Genomic DNA, 20335 nt, shown 5'->3' with positions numbered 1-20335 from the left:
AGGCACTCCTCACCCGAGGATCTGGCAGAGTAACACAAGGGATGGTGGGGTGGGCCAGGAATTGTGCGCTTCCCGGCATGTGCTCCCCCAGGATGAGGGCTGGGATCCCTCGAGTCGGGAGAGCTCTCCAGTGACACACAGGTGGGCAGGAGTTCAGCTGAAGAGCCGACAGCTCCGGGGGTCCTCGGAGCTGGTCACTGACTTGGTTAGTAATGTTTATTCACCAAAAGCTTCTGTTAATAATCCTGTAACTGTACCCGACGAGACCTCAGGAAGAGGAGGGAGCGCTGCACCCCTTTCATCACCATTTCTTATGAGGGTCTCTTCCCTATTAAGCCCAGGGACTCTGGAATCATTCCCGCTACTTTTTTTGAGATGTACTTGTCTAACGGTGTGCCTTGGAACACATATAACTGTGGGAGGGTTCCAGATGACTTTCAGTGGGAGTGCATCGGGCCTGTTAATAACTGGAGCTCTGACTCTCTCTTGATTAGTTCTTTATATGCAGATCATACTATTAAAAAACTGAGGGGGAAGAGGAAAGATAATGATTTTGTAGCTGTTTTTCAGTCAGCTTCCACGCTGTCAGGTTAGACAGCAATGAAAATACAAACTGCCTTCATTTGTCCCACCTGTTCTCATCCGGCCTGTCACTGTATCCCACGTGAGATACTACGCACTGCAAGTGCTTAGTTCTCAAGACAAAGGAATAAATGTTCTGGAGTGCTGCTCACCTGATGTTACACGCGGCCACTGAAATATTGATCACATGCTTCACCACAGAGACAGCGAATCAAGGAGGAATTTTCAGTTGGAAGTTATTTCATGTCGTCAGTGTCTGGGAGGCAGATCTTCTGATGGTGCTGGCTCTCGGCTACAACTTATTGCAGTAGCTCTTAGAAATGCAGATAGAAGGGAAACCCTGTAATGGAAAGCAACGTTGTCTTTGAGGCGGGGAGAAGCATCAGGCCAATCCTGGGCCTGATGGAGAAACATCTGGGTTTCAAAGCTGTTTGTTGAGTTCAGTGCTGCTTACTGTAAGGAAGGGTAATCTGCACAAAGAACGGCTAAGAGCAGGAAAGCAACTCTTCCAAAGCAACGTAAGGCTGCTGAAATCCCCGAGGTCAAGCAGGGGGAATTCCCGTACACGAAATCAATTGGTTCAGTCGGAATAAGCCTTGTTCCTATTCCCTTGCTTGGCCTTGCTCAGTTGTGGTTAAGTGAGGAGAGTGGATGATAATCATCTGATAATCTTGCTGTCGACCGGCTGTGGAACAGGTGGGTGCCCCGGCTTGTCCTCTTGCCAGTGCCAGCTCCAGGGATGGGTCCAGCATTTGGAGGGAAGTCACAATCTAGAAGAGGTGCAGTAGGATGTCTGTTCCACTGCTGAGTGTGTCAGGAGAGAACCTGGAATAGGCAGTGTGTTTGCTCATCTTGCCTATGTTCCTGACTCAGACTGCCCAATTACCCGCCACGACAGAGAGTAACTTTTCTCAGTAATTAGCTAAATAAATTAGGAAAGACTTCCCAGTTATAGGATGCGATTTTTGGTTCAGACCAAAAAGTTAACTAGGTCAACTTACAGCAGAGTCTTTGGTTTGATACGGGAGACCCGACGTGGGAGAGGCTAACGTTCCAAGCTGTTGCTCTGTATCTACCAGTGTCACCACAGCTTATCCCAGCTATTCTGGGTTCTTTTGCTCCCAGAATTCTTGGATTTTGTGTTGTGCCACAACCAAGCCAAATTTAAAACTGTGTGTGTGGAAACCAGCCATCTCTTCCACAACAGTTAGCAGGAGACTGCTAATGAAGCCACTGTGCTTAATTACTGTCGTAGATGCACGTTACTAAAGTTTTCCTGTTCATGTTAATATATATTTTTTTTCATCAGACCTTACTCCCTATAACAATAGCAAAACCAGAGCTCCAGGCTGAATATGTTACTTCTAAGCTACAGGTTGCTACTGCATACTGGTATCTGTCACCTCGGTGTTTCGCGCTCTGACTACACTTTAGGTTAACGCATTGATTAATCCAGACGTTAGGTAAAAGACAGATTTTATTTTGGATTGAATATTCATTTTTAAACAGAATATGCTACTTATTTTCCAAAGTCCATGACACATTGGCTTTCTTAGAGATTTATCCAGAACACCTGAAAAAGTACTGAACTGTAGTCAGCCAAGACACTCTTTCCGTATTACAACTTTATTATTTGTCACTTCCTAACTTTCTACAGCCACTTAACTCCACTCAAAGTATTTCAAGGTCTATTGCTCATTCCTAACTTTTCCATTAACCTCTTCCCATCGCCCCTAATAAATTACTACTCGGGTTCCTACAAATAAGGTATTTTCATGTCTTCTCTAATGATTTCAGGTGTGCAGTTGCCCTGTAGGATGTGCTCCATTTTGTCTCCATCATGTCTGTAACACAGTAACCTGGTCTTGCATTAGAAAAAGCTGCGTTAAATTTTCTAGGTAATACCTAAAGTAGCCAGAGTGGCCATATTTTTTTTTCCACATGGGAGAAATAAAGTTATCTGGACACATGTATTAATTTCACATGAGGTCCTGTGTGTTTTTCCCTATGAAGAAGTAACAGTTCTGACTAGGGAGACCCTCCAAAGTTTGTATCAGTTAATTGGTGTCATTACACCCATCTCTGGGGGTATTAGATTCAGCCCCCCCTTTCACATTTTAAAAAAACTACCCCACCTGAGTCACTGACCAGTACCAACGTAGGCTATGCCAGTTTTACTTTACTCAGAGCGTAAGACAAAACGCAATCCATCACAGCGGTCGGGAATAAAGCACACACAAACACCAGCGCTTTTTCCTTCAGCTTCGCCACCATGTAACGTGCCTTGGGTGCAGGGGACGTTAAAGCATCTACCATAGCATCGACAACTTCACTGCCGTTGGCGCTTCCTTCGCGGAGAATGCGGTTGAAAAAGTTTGCCCGCTCTTGAACGTACTCCTTATTGTAAACTGCCTTTTCCTCTTCACTGAGTTCATTCCAAATCTCTTCGGCACTGACTGGCGGCTGGATTTTTGTAGAGCGTGCGTAATTTCCTGGCTGAATAATACAGACCTAAAAGCGAGGTGTAAAACTTTATCAAGATGCAATCAGTCATTCTCAGTTTGATTAAATACTATAGTCAGTTAAACGGATCAAAAGCTTTCTGTAGACAGATTTCTTACAGAAAATGCTGCTTTGTTGAAATTTTAACCTTGAAAACTTGACTGAAATCAAATATATTCCCGTGAAACGTTTAAGATTGCAGAGGTGCTTTATTCTGACTTCCTCATTTCGCTCTGATGTTAATGTTCTTGTTTTGACTACTCAGCATACCTTCACAGGATGCAATAGCGCATCTTTGATTTTTATAGAATGCTTAATGGTATAAATGTTTTGACAATACTGAGACAAAGCATTTCAGTATGACTTTGATGTCTCCAAAGTGGAATACTTTGGCTTTTTCACTTAGTGGCGAATGTTGCAATTGGTAATTTTTTTGCCCCAGTTTGGGACAAAAGGAGATGTCAAAGAAAATGAGAAGGTCCTGGGGAAAGAACGGCTGTTTTCCCCAAGTAAGTGTAATTAAAAGGAAAATAGGTGTTGTCAGCCATGTATAGAGGGTACCAAAGGTCCTGGTCTAGCTCTCACTGGTCATTAGCAAATTTCCACAGATTTCTGTGCATGTAGATTTAAACTGAAAGCACACAAATCCTTTGCTGTTCCGCCTGTTTTCTTTGCATGTGGTGTTGCTACTGCTCTGCTAACTCCTGAGGCTTCTGGGGAATTTCAGAGCAGGCTTGAGCACTCACAGTGTGCACGCTTTTCCTCAGTTAGCAGTGGGCATGTTCCAACTATTTGTAGATATGCAACATTAAAAACTCCATGGCATTTAACTGACTTGATTTCCAAAGACTACAACACAAGGTGAGGAAAAACAGTGCTGAGCTGTGTAAAAGACTTGGGGATCTGACAGGTGTTCTCTGGAAAGTCTGTGGGAATATAGAAGCACTGAATGGTTAGAGTTGGAAGGGACCTTAAAGATCACTCAGTTCCAACCCCCCTGCCCTGGGCAGGGACACCTCCCATAGACCAGGTTGCTCCAAGCCCCGTCCAGCCTGGCCTTGAACCCCTCCAGGGATGGGGCAGCCACAGCTTCTCCAGGCAACCTGGGCCAGGGGCTCACCACCCTCACAGCAAAGAATTTCTTCCTAATATCTAATCTAAATCTCCCCTCTTTCAGTTTAAAACTGTAAGCCCTCATCCTATCACTGCACTCCCTGATAAAGAATCCCTCCTCATCCTTCCTGTAGCCCTTTAAGTACTGGAAGGGGCTCTAAGGTCCCCCTGGAGCCTTCTCTTCTCCAGGCTGAACAACCTCAACTCTTTCAGCCTGTCTTCATAGCAGAGGTGCTCCAGCCCTCTAAGCATCTTCATGGCCTCTTCTGGACTTGCTCCAACAGGTCCATGTCCTTCTTGTGCTGGGGGCTCCAAAGCTGGACGCAGTGGGGTACCCAGGTGGGGTCTCACAAGGACGGAGTAGTGGGGCAGAATCGCCTTAATGTCTCCAATCTGCCAACCAGCCCACCCACCAGAGGCCACCACCTGTGTGTCAGTGCCGGCATGGCACAGCAATCGTCACACCGCACACCGGAGGGGCTGAGGAGCGGGCGCTGTATGTGGGGAGCGGGAAGGGATGCGGGTAAGCTCCTGCAGAGAGACAGCACCCATAGCTGGGGGCATCTCATGCTGCTTCAGGCACGTTTGTCACAGGGCATCCTTGGGAGCCCTCCTTTTGGGTGCTATTTTCAGAATTGTTTAGTGTTAGCCAAACTAATGCCACTAGTCAACTTCCCTCATCTATTTTAAACTAAAGGGTTTTGAAAACTTCATGTTTTGGAGTTTTTTGGAGTTGTCTAGGAGAGAAGGAGATTATACTTTTTTTTCCCCCTTTTCTTGATTTTCTGTAGCCTTTCTCATGGCAGACACATACCCCGTCTCCTGTAGGCAGCCAGCTTGCCTGGCCAGAGTTCAGTGCGACAGAGCCGTAGCTCCATCTGTTCCTTGCCACCTCTGGGCGACTTTCTCCTGAAGGAGCAAAGGGAACGGCAGAGGAGGGGAGGGGAGCACAGGGAAGAGGGACCGTGTATTCTGCAGGCTCTCTGCAGGATAGGTTCTGAGGCAAATGCCAGACAGTGCCTTGCACACAGTGAGAAACAGAAAAATAACTCTCATAGATACTCTGGGAATGTTTGTCAGCCTGGCTCACTGTATTGTGTGCTGGGGCTATTCCGGGGGTGGGGGAACAGTAAAAATCCTAAAACGACCAGAGTAGCTAACCTGTTAAACTAAGCTCTTCCATGCATTTGTGATTATCCTCAGCTAATCGGTTCAAATCCTCATCATGCTGTGTGGTATTAGGGTGTGGAAAATCACTTGCATTTTATAGCATTTTATATTTATCCGAGAGGAGCAGTTAATAGATGCATAGCTGTAATTTCTTCCAACACAAAGCTTAGGAGCAATGCTGTAAATCTGTGTACGTAAAGAGTACACTGATGTAAATCCTTTAGGGAAGACTTTTAGTGCTTGAGAAGAGTGTTTCAGCAGTGGAGTGACTCCAAGGAAAAGGCCTAGTGAAGCTACTTAGTGATCTAAGCTTCAGGTTTGAATATCAGTGTTGCTTAGACAGGGCACTAAGAGCACTCTTAGAGCCTCTTAGGTTAAGAGAATAAAAATATAATTACTCTGCACAATACTGCCTCTTGCACTCAAGCTGTTCCCGCAAAAAGGAAGGAGCTTTTAAGCACTGATGTTGTGTGACACGAGAGAGAGAAAGAACCCCTCGGGTAGGTGACAAGCCTCCCTTCTCGCTGCAGAGTGCTCACATCTGGGCTCTTTGCTTCCAGAGAAAAGTTTCCATTACCTGACTCGCGAAGTTTCTCCAGCGTAGAGGATGTGGAGAAAGGGTGGGAGTTGCAGCGTTGGCACAAAGAGAAGATGGGCTATCCCACAGCTTCTCAGAACTGCAAACATCACCCAGGTCTGCTCTTCTCCGTGATTTCCAGCTGACTGATTAGCCATAGACAAACCACCCCTTTCCAAGGGGAAGCTGCACCCATGGATTCAGCTCTGATCTTCATCTTTGTCATTCAGATGCATGGAGCTTACTTTGTACGAGATTATATATTGTTTTCCATACGCTTGTTCTTGTTCCCTTGGCCAACATTTCCACTCTCACGCCATTGTCTGTCACATTGTGCAAGTCGCTTGCTTTTTTTCCCCCAAAAAAAGATGCATTTCAGCTCTGTAGGAAGTTTCAGGAGTGAAACTTCTCTCTTTCTCATATGAAAATCAACATTAGAAATAGCAGGGAGTTTCACACAACAGCTACTTGTTACGTCACTTACCCGGACACCAAACTTCTTCATTTCCAGTCTTAGAGCATCACAAAATCTTTCAACAGCTGCCTTGGTCATAGAATAAATGCCATTTCCCAGAGAAAAATAGGCAATAATGCTGGACATGAAAACAATACGTCCTGGAAAGAAAACAGTGCAAATAACATAACCTCACTCCCAGTCTTTAACATAGAATTGATTTACTCGAGTCTTCTGAACCGCTAATAATGTGGCATTTGGCATGATGCTGTTTTACTACAGAGTACGCCAAAGCTGGGCTGTGTAAGTGTGCAGTCCCAGCACGCTCAGCTCTGTTAAGCAGAGAACTTCACGCAAAAATCTTCCTTCCATCTAGTGGAAGGACAGACGCTGGACTAGACAAAGCATAACACATTCCCAACGTGCTGCCTGTTCCTCCTGAGTCTGAGACAGGATGAAAGAGATGGAAACAATGCGGTCCCCTAAAAATTTCAGACTGAAAAATAGTAATAAAAGACTACGTTAGTAATAGGAGAAGGACTGCAGAGGAGAGGAGCAGATTGTTTCCCTGCAGTGGATATATGACTACTAATACCATTTTTTCTGCGCTAATGATGTCTCTGCACTGAGACCTGGCTTACAGCTGTGCATATAAAGTCAAAATTGGACTGTACGGTGATAAGCTTCACCAGAGAAAGGTGACTTGACAAAATGTGTGCAGCCTTACACTGCCTTGCTGTGATTTCCCTGATCTGTGCTGCTTTTTTTCCCCTTCATAACTCTTGCCAAGTGCAGGCATGCATTAAATAGCAGATATTTCTGATTTGAGGCGCTGCGCTGTGGTTCATTTCCACTGTTTACTTGTAAACTTCTATCACATAGTCATACCATAGAGTAAGAAATGTGTGAATGTGGATATATAAATACCAGAGGTGAGAGAGAAGATGGCCTCGTTGCTAACAATACAGAGAACATAGTTGCATTCCTGTTGCTGTCACAGATGCAGAGAACGTCTGGGCCCCCATCTGACCAAATGCTATAGGCTTGTGGGATATCAAAATGGTATCATGGGAATGCAGTGAAATCTGTCATTCTGAATTAGGTTCCCTGCCTTCCTACACAGCGTCTGGAATCAATCTTACATACGACAACAAAACAACTACCAGCTTGCTGATCAAGACGCTACATCAGCTGGCCCGGCCGTCTGGAAAAGATATGGGGAAACGTTGCTCCTCTCAGAGTAGGATGCTGAATTCTAGGCTGGAGGATGATAACTCCCTTTGCAAGTATTAATAATCTTGAAGTTTTTCTTGGAAAAGGTGCTCATCCTCAAATGGCTGTCAGCCCGTTGCTTCAGAGCACAGCTACTGGGTGGTAGGATGACCTCCGCCTCCTTTATCCAGTAGCGAAGTGATGTGGGGCACAAACCCAGGATGTGGGACACGTCATTTAACTCGTCTCTTTGCCTAAGGTAACTGAAACCCAGCCTTCCCAGGAGGATGCTCCGACATCCATAATTCAAGCTTTTCATTTGGAGAGGTTGCTTGCTGCCCGCAAAACCATGAGCTATAAGATGTCCTGGCTGTTCCTGCAAGGAAGGAGACAGGAAGCCTAAGATTCTTCCTAAAAGTGCCCTGGCCTCCTCTCCTACATAGATGGGACTTGAAAATAGAGTGCGGGCAGTTAATAAAGGCAGCATTGACAGCCTTGAGTGTGATGCAGAGCGGTCTTTTGAGATAAGGTACTATGTACGTGCAACCAGCCAGATCCAAATCTTCTGAAAGTTTGCGCATGTGCTTAATATCACACACACGATTAGTCTCTTTCGCTTCAAAGTAACCCCTTGCAATTCACGAAGTCAGACAAATGCCTCTGGTGGAGCAGCATCACAGAGTTTTAGCAATAAGTAGGACATCACAGAAAAAAAGTGATGTCTCCCTGTGTAATGGCCACATAACACGCTCACTGGGTATATGCAATAGCACATTCTTTTACACAAACACATCCAGCTTGCCGTATTTTAAAGTTTCTTTTCTTCTTGCATCAGAATATCATCAACCAAAGGCAACCAAGCAGAAAGCAGCGGAGTAGCCAGAAAGGGGATGCTTTTATCTTACCAACATTTTGTGGAACGGTGGCATCTGGGGCTTCTGGATGAAACCTAGCCCTTACTGTGCTTGATGCTGTATACACACAGAACAAATCTTCACCGTAAAGAGCTTACAACTTAAATAGACAAGCTAAGCAAAAGGGGCAGAAAGGAAAAGGGTGTCTTTCTTTCCCAAATAGAGATGGGGACAGGTAGGGAACAAACTGCAAAGCAGTTGAGACACGCTGCCATGCTGTAGAGGGCTGTTTGAACCATTCCTTCTCAGAAGAAAGGATAAAGCCCACGCGTACGGAGGTCCATGCAAATGCGTTTATCCCCCTGGATACCCATGCATCTCTGTACGGCACTCGTTCACATACTTGAAATTTACTGCCCAAGGTCACAAGAGGATCTTGCTAGGCCTGGAACTGGAAGGCGGGAGTCTCTAGTTCACCTCTGCAGGGTCATCCTTCCTCCTAATCCTTCCATCCTAATTGCCAAACAGTAAAATAGTAAAGCCTAAATAATAAAGTTAAGCAGGACTTTATTGGATCTTTGTGTTTTCTGATTGTCAGTGCTTACAAAGTCTTGCCTGGGCTTAATGATCTACCATTAGCATTTTTCCTCTCTGTTTTGAGTGAAACACTGAGAGAGTTCATTATTTGTAAATACTTTCTTCTATGTATTGTAATAACAGAATCTTTAAAGGTATTTTTCCCCCTACGACTTTACCCTCTTTTCAGGATCAAGTTGCTCTTTCAGGCCACACAGAAGGAGGCTGTCATTTCAGTTCAATGAGAGACAATTAAGGCTTCTTTTATAGATGCTACATTACCCTGATTATAGTAAGCTAATTATTCTACAACTCTAAATAACAGTGGATTAGCATTACCCTTGTATTTCCTTAGAAGAGGAAGAAATGCCAGGGTTGTCCTGATGCTCCCAAGAAGATTCACATCTGCAAATTTTTCGTATTTCTCCATAGACAGCCACCCTGTCTCGCCAAATGTTGATATTCCTGCATTGTTGACGAGCCCCCAGAAACCTACAGGAGAGAAATGTCTCAACAAGCATCTTACACTGCAAAACAACCACCATTAGGCAACAAAACAACACTAGTGATTTGAACCCTTGGAAACAACTTCTTAGTTCTGTTATCTTTTTGTCTTTTCTACTTACAAGTGCAGGCATGCTTTGTCTAATGAAGGAATGTAATTGTGGTCATTGTCTGGACTATATAAGTCTCAGTGCTATTTAATAATAACTCACTTTATAGTTGTCTTAAGTTATTTATGAATAACGTGATCTGGGAGACTATATCTTACTGCCAATGTGGTGTACCGTGATATTTTAATTACTTTAATCCCACCGTGTGCTATGAGGAGCTTTGTGAAAATTATATTAAGCAGTCTAAAGGCTAAGGGGTAATATTTTCAAAGTGTCTGACTAATTTAGGAGCCTAAGGCTTGGCTCCTTTTCCAGGATTTGAGCTTTGATGCCTTCTGAAATCAGCCAGAATCAGGTACATGGGTGCAGCATACTTGGGTAAAGTAACCAAGTAAGGTCAGTGGCTACGGTATTTTTTTTTCATTTTGTACTCTTGGACAACTCTATTCCCCACATAACAATGGGTTCTGGTGCTAAGGAGCCCAGCCCCTCGAAATGCAGTGGGATTCCAGTGTTTACAAGCGGAAATTTATCGGCAGCAAAGCTTGTTCTGACACAGTTCTCTGCTGGAAAGCACAAGCCCTTTAGCCCAAAGCCAGAGAAGGCTTCATGCGAGCACTCTGCGGTGCTAATAACCGCGACTGGTGGAAGTGCTTTTTCATTGATGTGTGCAGTGCCCGCAGCTTGGAGTTGACGTGCTGACTTGTTCTTACCTTCATAGCACCTCTCTGTAGCTGTACGGTAAAGCACTGAGTGACACAGTGCTCTTGAAAACGTTTCTGTTTCTGTCCTCAAATCCTGACTGAGATATTACTAGGGTGACCAGCAGGGTAACTAAGAAGTGCACAGGGTAGCCTGACTTGCACTGAAATACCTAAGTTTGCAGCCTGTCTCTGCCCGCCTTGACAATTTTACTTATGCTTTTCCCCCCCCCCCAAGAATTCTTGTATGTGTCTGAGGCAAATGATGGTTTTCTGCAGCATCTCCAAGCCTAGGTTTCCGGTGAGGCAGAGTGGGTCACCGTGCCTTTCTCCCTTCCTCTGGCCACAGGGTCTGGGGCATGGCTGTGATGCCAACCCAGCTGCAGCCTCCGGTACCCACGGTGGGAAAGATCTTCTCAGGGGACCTTTGGTCACCCTGGTGAAGGTGCTGCAGAAAGCCTTGGGCTGAACACTTTTCTTTCTGATTTCTCTGACAAAGCTATTGCGATGATTTCATGGCACCTTCGTCCTTCCAGAGCCCAAGAGCTGCGAATACAGCATTTCATTCACAACAGTAGTTAAAGCTGAAACAGACCATTTTTTAAATTAGTTTGTAAAGCAAACCTCTGTAAGCTTTCCTAACACGTATACACTACTCGTGTTCTGATACTACGGAATGAAATTGGTGTTTAAACAGAGAAATAGACAAAGTTCTTTCAGTGAATTTGCAGAGCAAAACACTCCAAATCAGGAACTTACCACACAGAACTTAGATAACTCTGCCCTCCAAAGAGAATAAATCATCATTCAGGTCTGCCACCACAGCAATCCTTGACGCTGGACCTCTTTTATAACTTTAGATACGGGCCAACTGCTGTCCTCGTAACGCAGCAGTTTCCTGGGTACTCACCTCTTTTCTACTGCCCCAAATTCTAGTGGAGGGAGGAGAGGAAATGGACCAAAAAATGGACCACTGGAATTGGGCACCCTCGACTTCCTTCTCTTCCTCCTGCCATTGCCCTGTTGTTCCAGGCCTTTCCATCGTTCTGTGGCTTTATTTATCCTTCTTAAAATGGAACTAGCCCCGTGGGACTGACCTCCTTGTAAAATGCTTCAAGAGCAATGGATTAGAGAGTCCTCTGCAAAAGCTAATTATCAATATTTTTGTACTTGCACATGATCTGATCTACAGATGGACTGAGTAGCTGCACACCCCATCTGTTTCTACTTAAGGCTGGAGGTCTCTGTACTCGGGTTTATTTTTACATCAGCTAACTCTAACACAACACAAACTGAAGCCTGGCATCGCTGTAAAAGCTGTTCCCTGATCTTCTCAGCTTTACCTTTTCTAATTAAAAAAAAAAAATACGTCATTTTGCTTCTGCCACTGCATCCTGCACAGCAAGAACTCTTGCTCCACACACCCCCGAGTTCATTAGGGCTTCAGAAATACGGCCATTAGACTTAAGACAGTTTATTTCCTTCCTTTTTCTCTAAACTGTGAAACGCAGAATTTAGCTTGCAGGGCTTAAGTTTTATCTCCAGCTCTTTGCCAGCTTTCCCTCATGCACTTCAAAGGCTCCAGGTGGTTAGTGGTGAGGCCAGTGTCTGTACGTATAAACAGGCTGAGTTCACAGAGTATCAGCTCCTTCTTCCTGTGCAGTGGCCAAATCAAAAGTCAAGAGGAGAAAAACTGGCTTCAGTTAAACTGGAACAGCCTTTTCCAAAGAGAAGAGTAAGTAAAACATAAAAAGAGATTTTGCACAGGGTCAGCTCAAAACATTTTGCTTGCTCTCAAGCAAAACATATTGTTTCTTAGAACGTTTTGGCATTGGCGAATGGGAAATGTTCTGGTATTTTCCACAAATTTTCCTGCCACTTTGGTCAGTTGAATCAATTAGCAACATTCTACCCAAGTAACGAACAGTTCATTATCCCCTTATGCCACTTTTTCAGAAAATTTCCTACCTCCTGAGAAACAACCTGCCCAGCTACGCGCTCAGGGTCCTTGAATCTGCTTTGGTCTTCCTTTCCTGAAATGTTTGTGGTAAAAATTCATGCTGTAAATGTGCCTACCAAATATACTGTATATTTGCTTAGAAAAATGCAGCTTAGGTAACCTGAGAAATATAGTCTTTAGATGGAAATATAGCAGGAAGAGGCACAAGGAAGACTTGAACAGCAGAAGGAGAAAGACATCGCATTTCCTCAGAGTGCCCATGCACAGACACGTTAGGAGAAAGCAGATGATGTTTGGTCTGGAAGGGAAAAATTACTCAGGCTGTCAAAACAAAACTCAGTCCGAGCACTCTTTGGGAAGAGGGGTCTCAGAAAATGCTACAGCAGGCAGGGAATAAATGAACTGGAAAGCAGAACTGGACGTCAAAGAGATTTTCACTGATATGTCTGCGTTGGGAAAATGGATCCTGACGACAAAGATTAAGAGCTATAGCAGGGGATCTAAAGAATCACTTTAGGAAACCAAACTTAAGATTAGCGAGGCTTTCAGAAGAACACTAGCTCTCACATAACCTCCCAGCTAATTTCTACTTCAAGACAGGCTGACCAAAAGGCACGTACCTAAAGTCCGTATTTAGGCCTAAAAGATGCCTCATGTTTTTCCAGAAGCTTGGAGAAGTCCTCTTCCTATTCAAGTCAATCAAGCTGTTGCAAAATCAATTGCAAAACCTTTTGAAAATCAGGCCGTTTCTATGTAGGTGCCTACACACAGATAATATCTGAATTCCGCCAGATTTTCTAAACTTGAACGTGTACTCTTGGCATCACTGATCTTCAGGGTTTATCATCTAAACCCGAGCCCAGGCAAAAATGACAGGCTCTCTCCTGAAACATTCCAATCCAATGGTAAAGGAAACCGGCCAAAGGAAGGAGAGTGTGATTTGCTATATTCCTATTGAAAAAATGAAGAGAGGGATCAAGCCAATCTGTGGCGATGCAAGATGTTCATGGTAACAGGCCAGCTGAGACTCCTGAGCTTCAGATACGTACCATCCTTTGCTCGGAATGTTATGCTGTGGTTGTCTTCATTGCGAGGATGAGTCTATTTCAATAGGAATCTGGGCTAAAATAGGGGTGTATGGAGCACTGTGATTTGTTCCTGAGATTTTATACATTTTTTGTACATTTTATACTGAATAGTCTACTTAAAGCAGAAAGACTTTTAGATTTTTATAAGTCTACTTATCCTGGGCCCAGGAAATGCCAGAGTACAGCGTTCCTCCGTGACTTTCCTTGCCACCAGCAACTGCTGAGCGAAGCTTCTTGGACTCATTCTCCCCAGAACCAGGAAATTCTCGTGCTTTTCCACGCGGTGAACTGAGTCAGTGGGAGAGAGTGACCCTCACATCCAGTGGAATCCACAATTAGGTGGTTAGGTTTTTCATGGGGAGTCTAGGCAAAAAAATACAGGCTTTACAGTGTAGAACTGCAGCCTGTTCAACTTGGGCGTAGGTTTGAAGCAACTGAGATCTGCCAAAGAAAAAGATCCAGAAGCCCTCGAGCCCTCTGAGCCTCTGTTCATTGACAGCTTCTTGTCTGGAGAGCCCTGCGTTCTAGATTGTAACTCTCTTGCTTTGTCCATATATCAGGTTTGGAACAAGAGTACGTGACGCTGGCCGGGATCGATGGGGTTTATGGAAAAACAAGCAGAAATGAGAGCATTCTGCAAGTTTCAAAGCAGGAAAATAGCGTATAGAGGCGTAACAAACGTGAGAAAACATGTATTTTCATCAACTACACAAAAAGATTTAAGATAAAGGACAAAATTTTGGCTTATCAGTCAGATTAAGATGACTTGGAAGAGAGCATATCTGCCAACGTCTGACATTCAAAAAGTCATACCTGTCTGAGATGCACAGTCCATGGAAAGGATGATACTGTAATCGTAAAGAATAAATATTTAATCTTTACCAGGATTTACTCCGAGCTATTCAAACACAGCATGCAGAAAGCGAGCATTGTTTACCTGCTTCCTCTCTGTTTTGGTACACCTTCTGAGGTTTTAGTTTGGAATCCATAGCCCTTGCGCACTTACCATTAAACCTGGAGACGGCTGAAGCGGTTTCCTTGTGACTATTTGTGGAGCGAGAGGAGTGTTTCAGTGATCTGAATTTAGAAGTGCAGCATGCCGATGTGATGTACGTTACACCTTTGGTACCGGAGTCAAACTGATTATAGTAAAAATGGCATAAAGCGCAGGGAGGGAACAATCCCTAAGCAAATGCCTTGCGATTGCCAGAGACGGATGCCTCGTCTCAGGTTCTCCAGAGAGCTGCTGAACAGAATGATCCTGTTCCGAGGGAGTGCGAGGGAGAGACAGGCAGAGGCAGAACTGTCCATCACACTTACAAGCTAAAATCGACATCCAGAGCACTGCCTGCTTTAAAAGTGGATGTTTTCACAGCTTTTAAGTAAGATAATCTATGATCTAGTATAACCCTTCAGCACAATCCACTGGATTCCTGCATCGCTTTGAATTGTTTCTGCAAAAACCAACAACAGATTATTATTTTTTTGTCTGTCCAATGCTTTTTTAAAACAGTCTACTGGATTCACCACCTGCTCTTTGTTCTCCTTATTACAAATATCCAACATGTACTTGATTTTCTGCGTGGTTAGTCCTCTGCTGTAGGCCCTGGATGCTGCTGTCTGTGATCCACCAGGGAAAACGTCCTAAGATTTCACTACGGAGCGTTCCTTAACTGGTGGGACGCTGAGGCCCACGCTTCGCTGCCCACCCTTTGGGTAGCAGATAAAATGTTCTGTGCAGTCACATACTCTTCTGATCCTCTAGGTGCTTTCAGAACATAAATGCAATTACAGATGGTTCAGAATCCTCTTTCCTAACGAAAAAGAATTTCATTGAAGCCAATCGTCGATCCAAATGTAAGAAAATTACAATTCCTGTCTTTGACAAATAAATTGCTTAATACGAGAGATAACCTTCAGTTGAACTCCTAATTGAAACTGTTTTTATAAAGGTAAAATACCAAAGAAAATAACACGTCTGTTTTCAGAGGTGCCAAGAAGGAACACTCCTGCTGAAGTCTTTTGCTTAAAGACTCCACATAAGTAGAGTATCCTCCCAGTTTTGTTACATTTGAGATAAAAATATTTTTGCCCCTATATTTTATAAATTATGAAGAAGGCTCGTGGCATTCACTCCGTTCGTATCAGGCATTAAAATAGCTCCTTTGCTCCTTTTTATTTAATAAACTTAGGAGGAAGATTACTTGATAATTGGGAGTTTTCCCAAATGGCGTTATGTGCTATCTGGACCTATAAAATTACATTTTCTTTTCTGCCTTTGCAGCGTACCCTCAAAATGCTGCAGCAGAAGAGCCGGCCGACAGAGGAAAAAGGTTTCCTCAAAGGTGTGCTGTGCCTGTGCGTGCCCAGCCCTGCGTTAGGGGTGGAAGAGCCTCCCTGACAACCCAGGACACCCCCTGTCCGTGCGCACGTGTGTTCACGCTGCGTTTCAACACCAGCTGGGCCCAAAGTGTCATTCCTGGCCCCTCCAGGAATCCCCGAAATCTCTAAGCGTGACTTGCCTTGATCTGAAGGTCCCTAAGCCTGAAGGTCCCAAGTTAGTGCTAAACTGCAGCCTCGAAAGTCTACATGACAGCATGAACATGACCATTGCTTAAGCTGCCAGAATTACAGGATAAATTATCCGTAACCCAGAGTTTCAGATGACCCAGTCCCAACGAGCCTGTAAGGGCTTTTGCGAGTCATCTGCGTTGTCTCTGCAGCTTGGGAAAGAGCCTGAGAGGGGGAGGCGCTGCCTCTTGGTGAGATAAGGTCAAGATCAACCATAAATACACGTACTTAATGAGCAGCATCTAGGCTTTTTCTTTCTTCACTTCTCGTGCTGATGAGCCAGGCAGGCAGAGGCCTTGCATTTCATCATCGTCCCGCGTGCTTTATTCTCCGTTCATATTCCCTGTGTGAGCAGGAACCGTTTGTCTGTAATTCTGAGGGAACCTTACTTCTGAGCCTGAGCAAGCTCTGATCCAGGGGTGTCCCCCAGTATAACTGACAGATTTCCTTTTAAGTGATCCTTCCAGGGACTAGCGTGACAGACCCTGAGTAGTCCCGAGGAGCAGGTGGTTCGGTGTGGCGTGGCAGCCGCTCTCTCTGCATTTTCTGTATTTATTCCCACTTCCACAAGCCATGCCCAGAAGTGCATCACCTTCCCACCGCCTCCAGTGCGCGCACACTCATTCTTCTCTGCTTTCCCCGCAGTTTCCTCCTGTCCGACACCTGGGGAGGGATCCCGGGACCCCCCCGCACTCGGGGGTTTCCCCTTCTGGTGGCAGAGAGGTGACAGTCACCCGTGGGCGCCCTGGAGAGCGCACCCGCTTTCCACCCTCGGCGTCTTTGCCTAGGCCCCGCTTTGTGTGCTGCCGGGCCAAATAAAATTATCATTGTTATCCCTGATGGCAGTAATTGCCATTCGCACCATCGGTGGCGCCGTGACAGTCCAGCTGTCCCTTGCCGGCAGCCCCTCCCAGCCACTTTTTGGGGGCGCCGGTCCTGCCGCTGCCCGCCGGGCTCGCCCCGCCGCCCCTGTCCGTCCCCCCGCTTCCCCCGGGGTGGTCGCAGGGGTGGCCTCACCTCTCTCGGGCAGGTGGCTGAGCACCAGCTCCTTGGCGGCCATCACGTCGCCGGCGCGGGTGACATCCAGCCGCAGGACGCGCAGGCGGCCGGCGCCGGCCGCCGCCTCCCGCTGCAGCCGCCGCGCCCCGTCGCCGCCGGGGCAGAGGCAGCCGGCGAAGACGGTGAAGCCCAGGCGGTGGAGGCGGAGCGCCAGCAGGTGCCCGAAGCCGCTGTCGCAGCCGGTGATGAGCACGGCCCGCCCGGCCGGCTCCAGCCCCGCCGCCCCGCGCCGCCGCAGCCGGGGCAGCAGGAGGAGGAGGAGGAGGAGGAGGAGGAGGAGAGGGGCCGCAGCCCACATGCTGCCCGCACCGCCGCCGCGCCGTCTGGGAGAGAGAAAGGGAGGGATGAAGGCCGCGGGGAGCTCCCTGCCCGCCCGCCATCCCCTCCCCCGGGCAGGCGCCGCCCTCGCCCCGCCGCTCCCCGGGTCCTCCCAGCGGCGGGGGACCGGCAGCCTGGTGGTGCCCGGGGTTCGTGGGGGTCTCTCCCCACCGGGGATGGCGCGGGGGGGCTGTCAGCTGGGTCTGTGCGGCCAAAAAGGGGGGGTTGGGTTGTGCCGAAATGCGGTCGCCGAAGCGGCTGTTCAACCTCTCCGCCGAACTGGGTTCCGCACAGGCCAATGGCTACAGGCCGGCCGCAGGGCGTGAAATGAAAGCAGCACCAGTATTCGTAGATCCCTGAGATGGGGGTTTCTAATACAGCTGCATGACTATGTTATAGTTGTTATATGTTATATTACAGTATGAAATTGATGCGGGTTTTTGATGGCCCAGGTCTGTGTCTGCTGTGTCATGTCACGGGTGCCTCTAGACGCTCCATGGTAGAGGAGAACGTCTGTTTCTTATAGGCTAAAATGACAGTTACACATTGCTGAACAAAGATCCCTGAGAGCTAAGATTACAGGAGAAATTTGATTAGGCAGTGTTTTCTCTGCCCTTTCTTTCATCTGAGAAACTCTCCAAGCAGCGATTGGAAGGGATAGTATGTCATATCTGCCTCCTCTGAGTGAAATGAAATGGTTGAAAGAACCAGATGCCTTTATTAATTGTGATTTAAAGTTGGCTTGTGAAAAACACAAAGGGGCCAGAGTCATTCATTGACATACACAGAGCAGCAGAGGAAGCAGCAGGACTCACCAGGCGAAGGGATGGTCCTAAATATTTGCCTGATTTGCATCACTGTAGCTCCACAGTCAGCCTTGTTCACTTTTAGGAGTTGGTCTTAAATACTGGCTGTACCTGGTTGTGGCAGAGGGGTTTCAGAACCGGTGGTGCCCTGCTGTCCCATGAGTCCCCAGAAATGGCACTGGCCCCTGCAATCAGCTGCGTTTCATGTTTGCATGGGGAGCCCTTTGCTCTGAAATAGAGTGCTTTGAATGCCATTCTAAGGAGAAAGGGAACAATTAATTGTTTAAATCTCTCTTCCATGGGCTGAGGCCAAGTAAAGAGTGTCTTTACTCTTGTCGGCTGCCCGTCTGTCTAGATTTACTTTAGCTTTAAGTTGTTCACTGCTTGCTCTCTTCTGCAATGCTCAGGTCTCCGGCAGGCATTGCGCAATAGCACTTGCAGCTTCAAGTGGCTTGGAAGAGGAGGTTATGCTTTGCTGCTGGAAGACAAAGTAGGAAGCAGAATGGTTAAACCCAGAAGAAGATATCCAGATACCTGTCCTCGGTTGGATTTATTTGATCATGCTCCATCACACTGGGAGATGCTGCCCTTTTTTAGCCTTCTAAAGATCACTCAGTCTTCTGCGACTATATGAGTCACAAAGCTTTGTCTTTACATTTAAAAAATATTATGCAACCCTCAAAATCATGAGAGTTGATGACAGCCTGTCCTCCAGCCAGCTTCCCTGTCTGGTTCCCTCCGGCATAAAAAGATGGGGAGGGATTCCAGATTCACCTCCTCCGTGCCTCCTACCCACCCCTCCCCCGCATCTGCCAGTCTCCACTCTCTCAGCTTTCGCGTCCCGTTAATAACAGGAAGATCACAGACAGTGACAAAACCATTCTCCCGAAGAATAAAAGGTGACCCAACTAACCTCTGAATCTTCTGCTGTCTCGATTCCAAATAAACTTCAAAAGATATTAAAAATGTGGCACACAAACGTGGCACGCTCCCGTCTGGGAACAGGAGCAGCATGTTGTCAGAGCAACAGAATAATTTAGCCTGAAAGTTATGGATTAGAACTGTATCCTTCACAGTTAGAAACAACTTTGTGATTACCTAGTCCAGAAAATGAGGCCACTTAGGTCCATTGTGCAGACTATGTGCAGTAGCATTTCTCTATTTGTTGGAATGATTTTCCTCTGTGATAATACTGTTCTGTTCCTAACTCAAATACATGCATGTATTTGTAGACACACATACACATTCATACATGTTAATATTGGTATTGAATTTCTGACTCTGTTTTGTCTAGTTTCTGAAATCCCTTTTTCATCTTTAGAACTCATTTTAAATAAAAACTCTTTAAGTTTTTATCTCTGTCTCAGTCTGCTTTACCTCATATGGAATTCAAGTCAGATGTTGTTTTCCTGTAGCAAGTTTAAGCAAAGGTCTGGATTTTGCAGAAGGAGGTGAGGAGGCTGATACAGATGAAGGTCTGAACAAGTCTACACCTAGGACATGCCCAGGGATCTGCCACTCTTCCTGAGAGCCTTTCTGGGAACGGCAACGCTTAAAGTTTTCCTCTAAGTCACCCAATAAGTTTCACAGTGTGAAATAACAAGTTGCTGCAGTTAAAAACTGAAGAACAAGCTTCCCAGAGGCATCACAATCTCTTCTTAGGTCATTAGATAAGCAGATAGTCAAAAGTGCTGCATCCTTGAGGACCACAGTGGCTGCGGTTCTTCCACACCTTGGAAAATCAGGCCATTTCCAGAAGTGCCAAAACTAAGGATTTAAGGTATTTAAGATTAGGCTCCTCTTGGAAAACAGTACTGCTCAGATCTTACTAACTCTTCAGTTACTGCTCCAAAGGAAATTAGGTGGAACAAAATGACGCTATAACCTTTTTGTTGAGCAGGGGAGTGTTGCCACGTTGTCCCTACCCTCGAACCAGGGTGCACTTCCGAAGGACTGTCAGTTTGTTCTCAGGCACTGGCCGGAAAGGACCATGATAAAGGAGAGCGGGGATGGACTGTGCTCCTCCAGTGCCCCCCAGGACTTGCAGCTTGACTTCAGAGGAGAAAGATCTTCTTCTTACCTAGTTCCTGAGATGAGGGTCAGTGGCTGTGGGGAGTAGAGCTTCCTACAGGACATTTAAATAATCTCGCAGATCTTTGTCGAGCGTAGCTCCAGTAG

At 46.0% G+C, this 20335-nt stretch overlaps 1 protein-coding gene across 1 annotated transcript; it reads right to left on the bottom strand.

Annotated features, from left to right (window-relative positions):
• Window positions 1-1881: 1881 nt before the first annotated feature.
• On the bottom strand, window positions 1882-17357 carry LOC128907728 (D-beta-hydroxybutyrate dehydrogenase, mitochondrial-like). Its single transcript, XM_054196921.1, has 4 exons — window positions 16992-17357; window positions 9380-9532; window positions 6429-6559; window positions 1882-3093 (listed from the first exon to the last, which is right to left on the bottom strand). The coding sequence occupies exons 1-4, from the start codon at window positions 17329-17331 to the stop codon at window positions 2746-2748; spliced, it is 972 nt and encodes a 323-aa protein (XP_054052896.1). The 5' UTR covers window positions 17332-17357; the 3' UTR covers window positions 1882-2745.
• Between the last annotated feature and the right edge of the window lie 2978 nt (window positions 17358-20335).

This window comes from Rissa tridactyla, chromosome 3, assembly GCF_028500815.1.
Source record: "Rissa tridactyla isolate bRisTri1 chromosome 3, bRisTri1.patW.cur.20221130, whole genome shotgun sequence".
Taxonomy (NCBI): domain Eukaryota; kingdom Metazoa; phylum Chordata; class Aves; order Charadriiformes; family Laridae; genus Rissa; species Rissa tridactyla.
The sequence above is the reverse complement of the archived record's forward strand: the minus strand, read 5'-3'. Positions and strand labels throughout refer to the sequence as shown.

Excerpts from the sequence above, each read along its gene's own strand:
- LOC128907728 (XM_054196921.1), bottom strand. The coding sequence starts at position 17,331 with ATGTGGGCTGCGGCCCCTCTCCTCCTCCTCCTCCTCCTCCTCCTCCTC. Across the intron at positions 6,560-9,379 it reads TCTTCTAAGGAAATACAAGG|GACGTATTGTTTTCATGTCC; the intron begins GTAATGCTAATC and ends TTTTCTTTCCAG. Across the intron at positions 3,094-6,428 it reads TGAAGAAGTTTGGTGTCCGG|GTCTGTATTATTCAGCCAGG; the intron begins GTAAGTGACGTA and ends CCTCGCTTTTAG.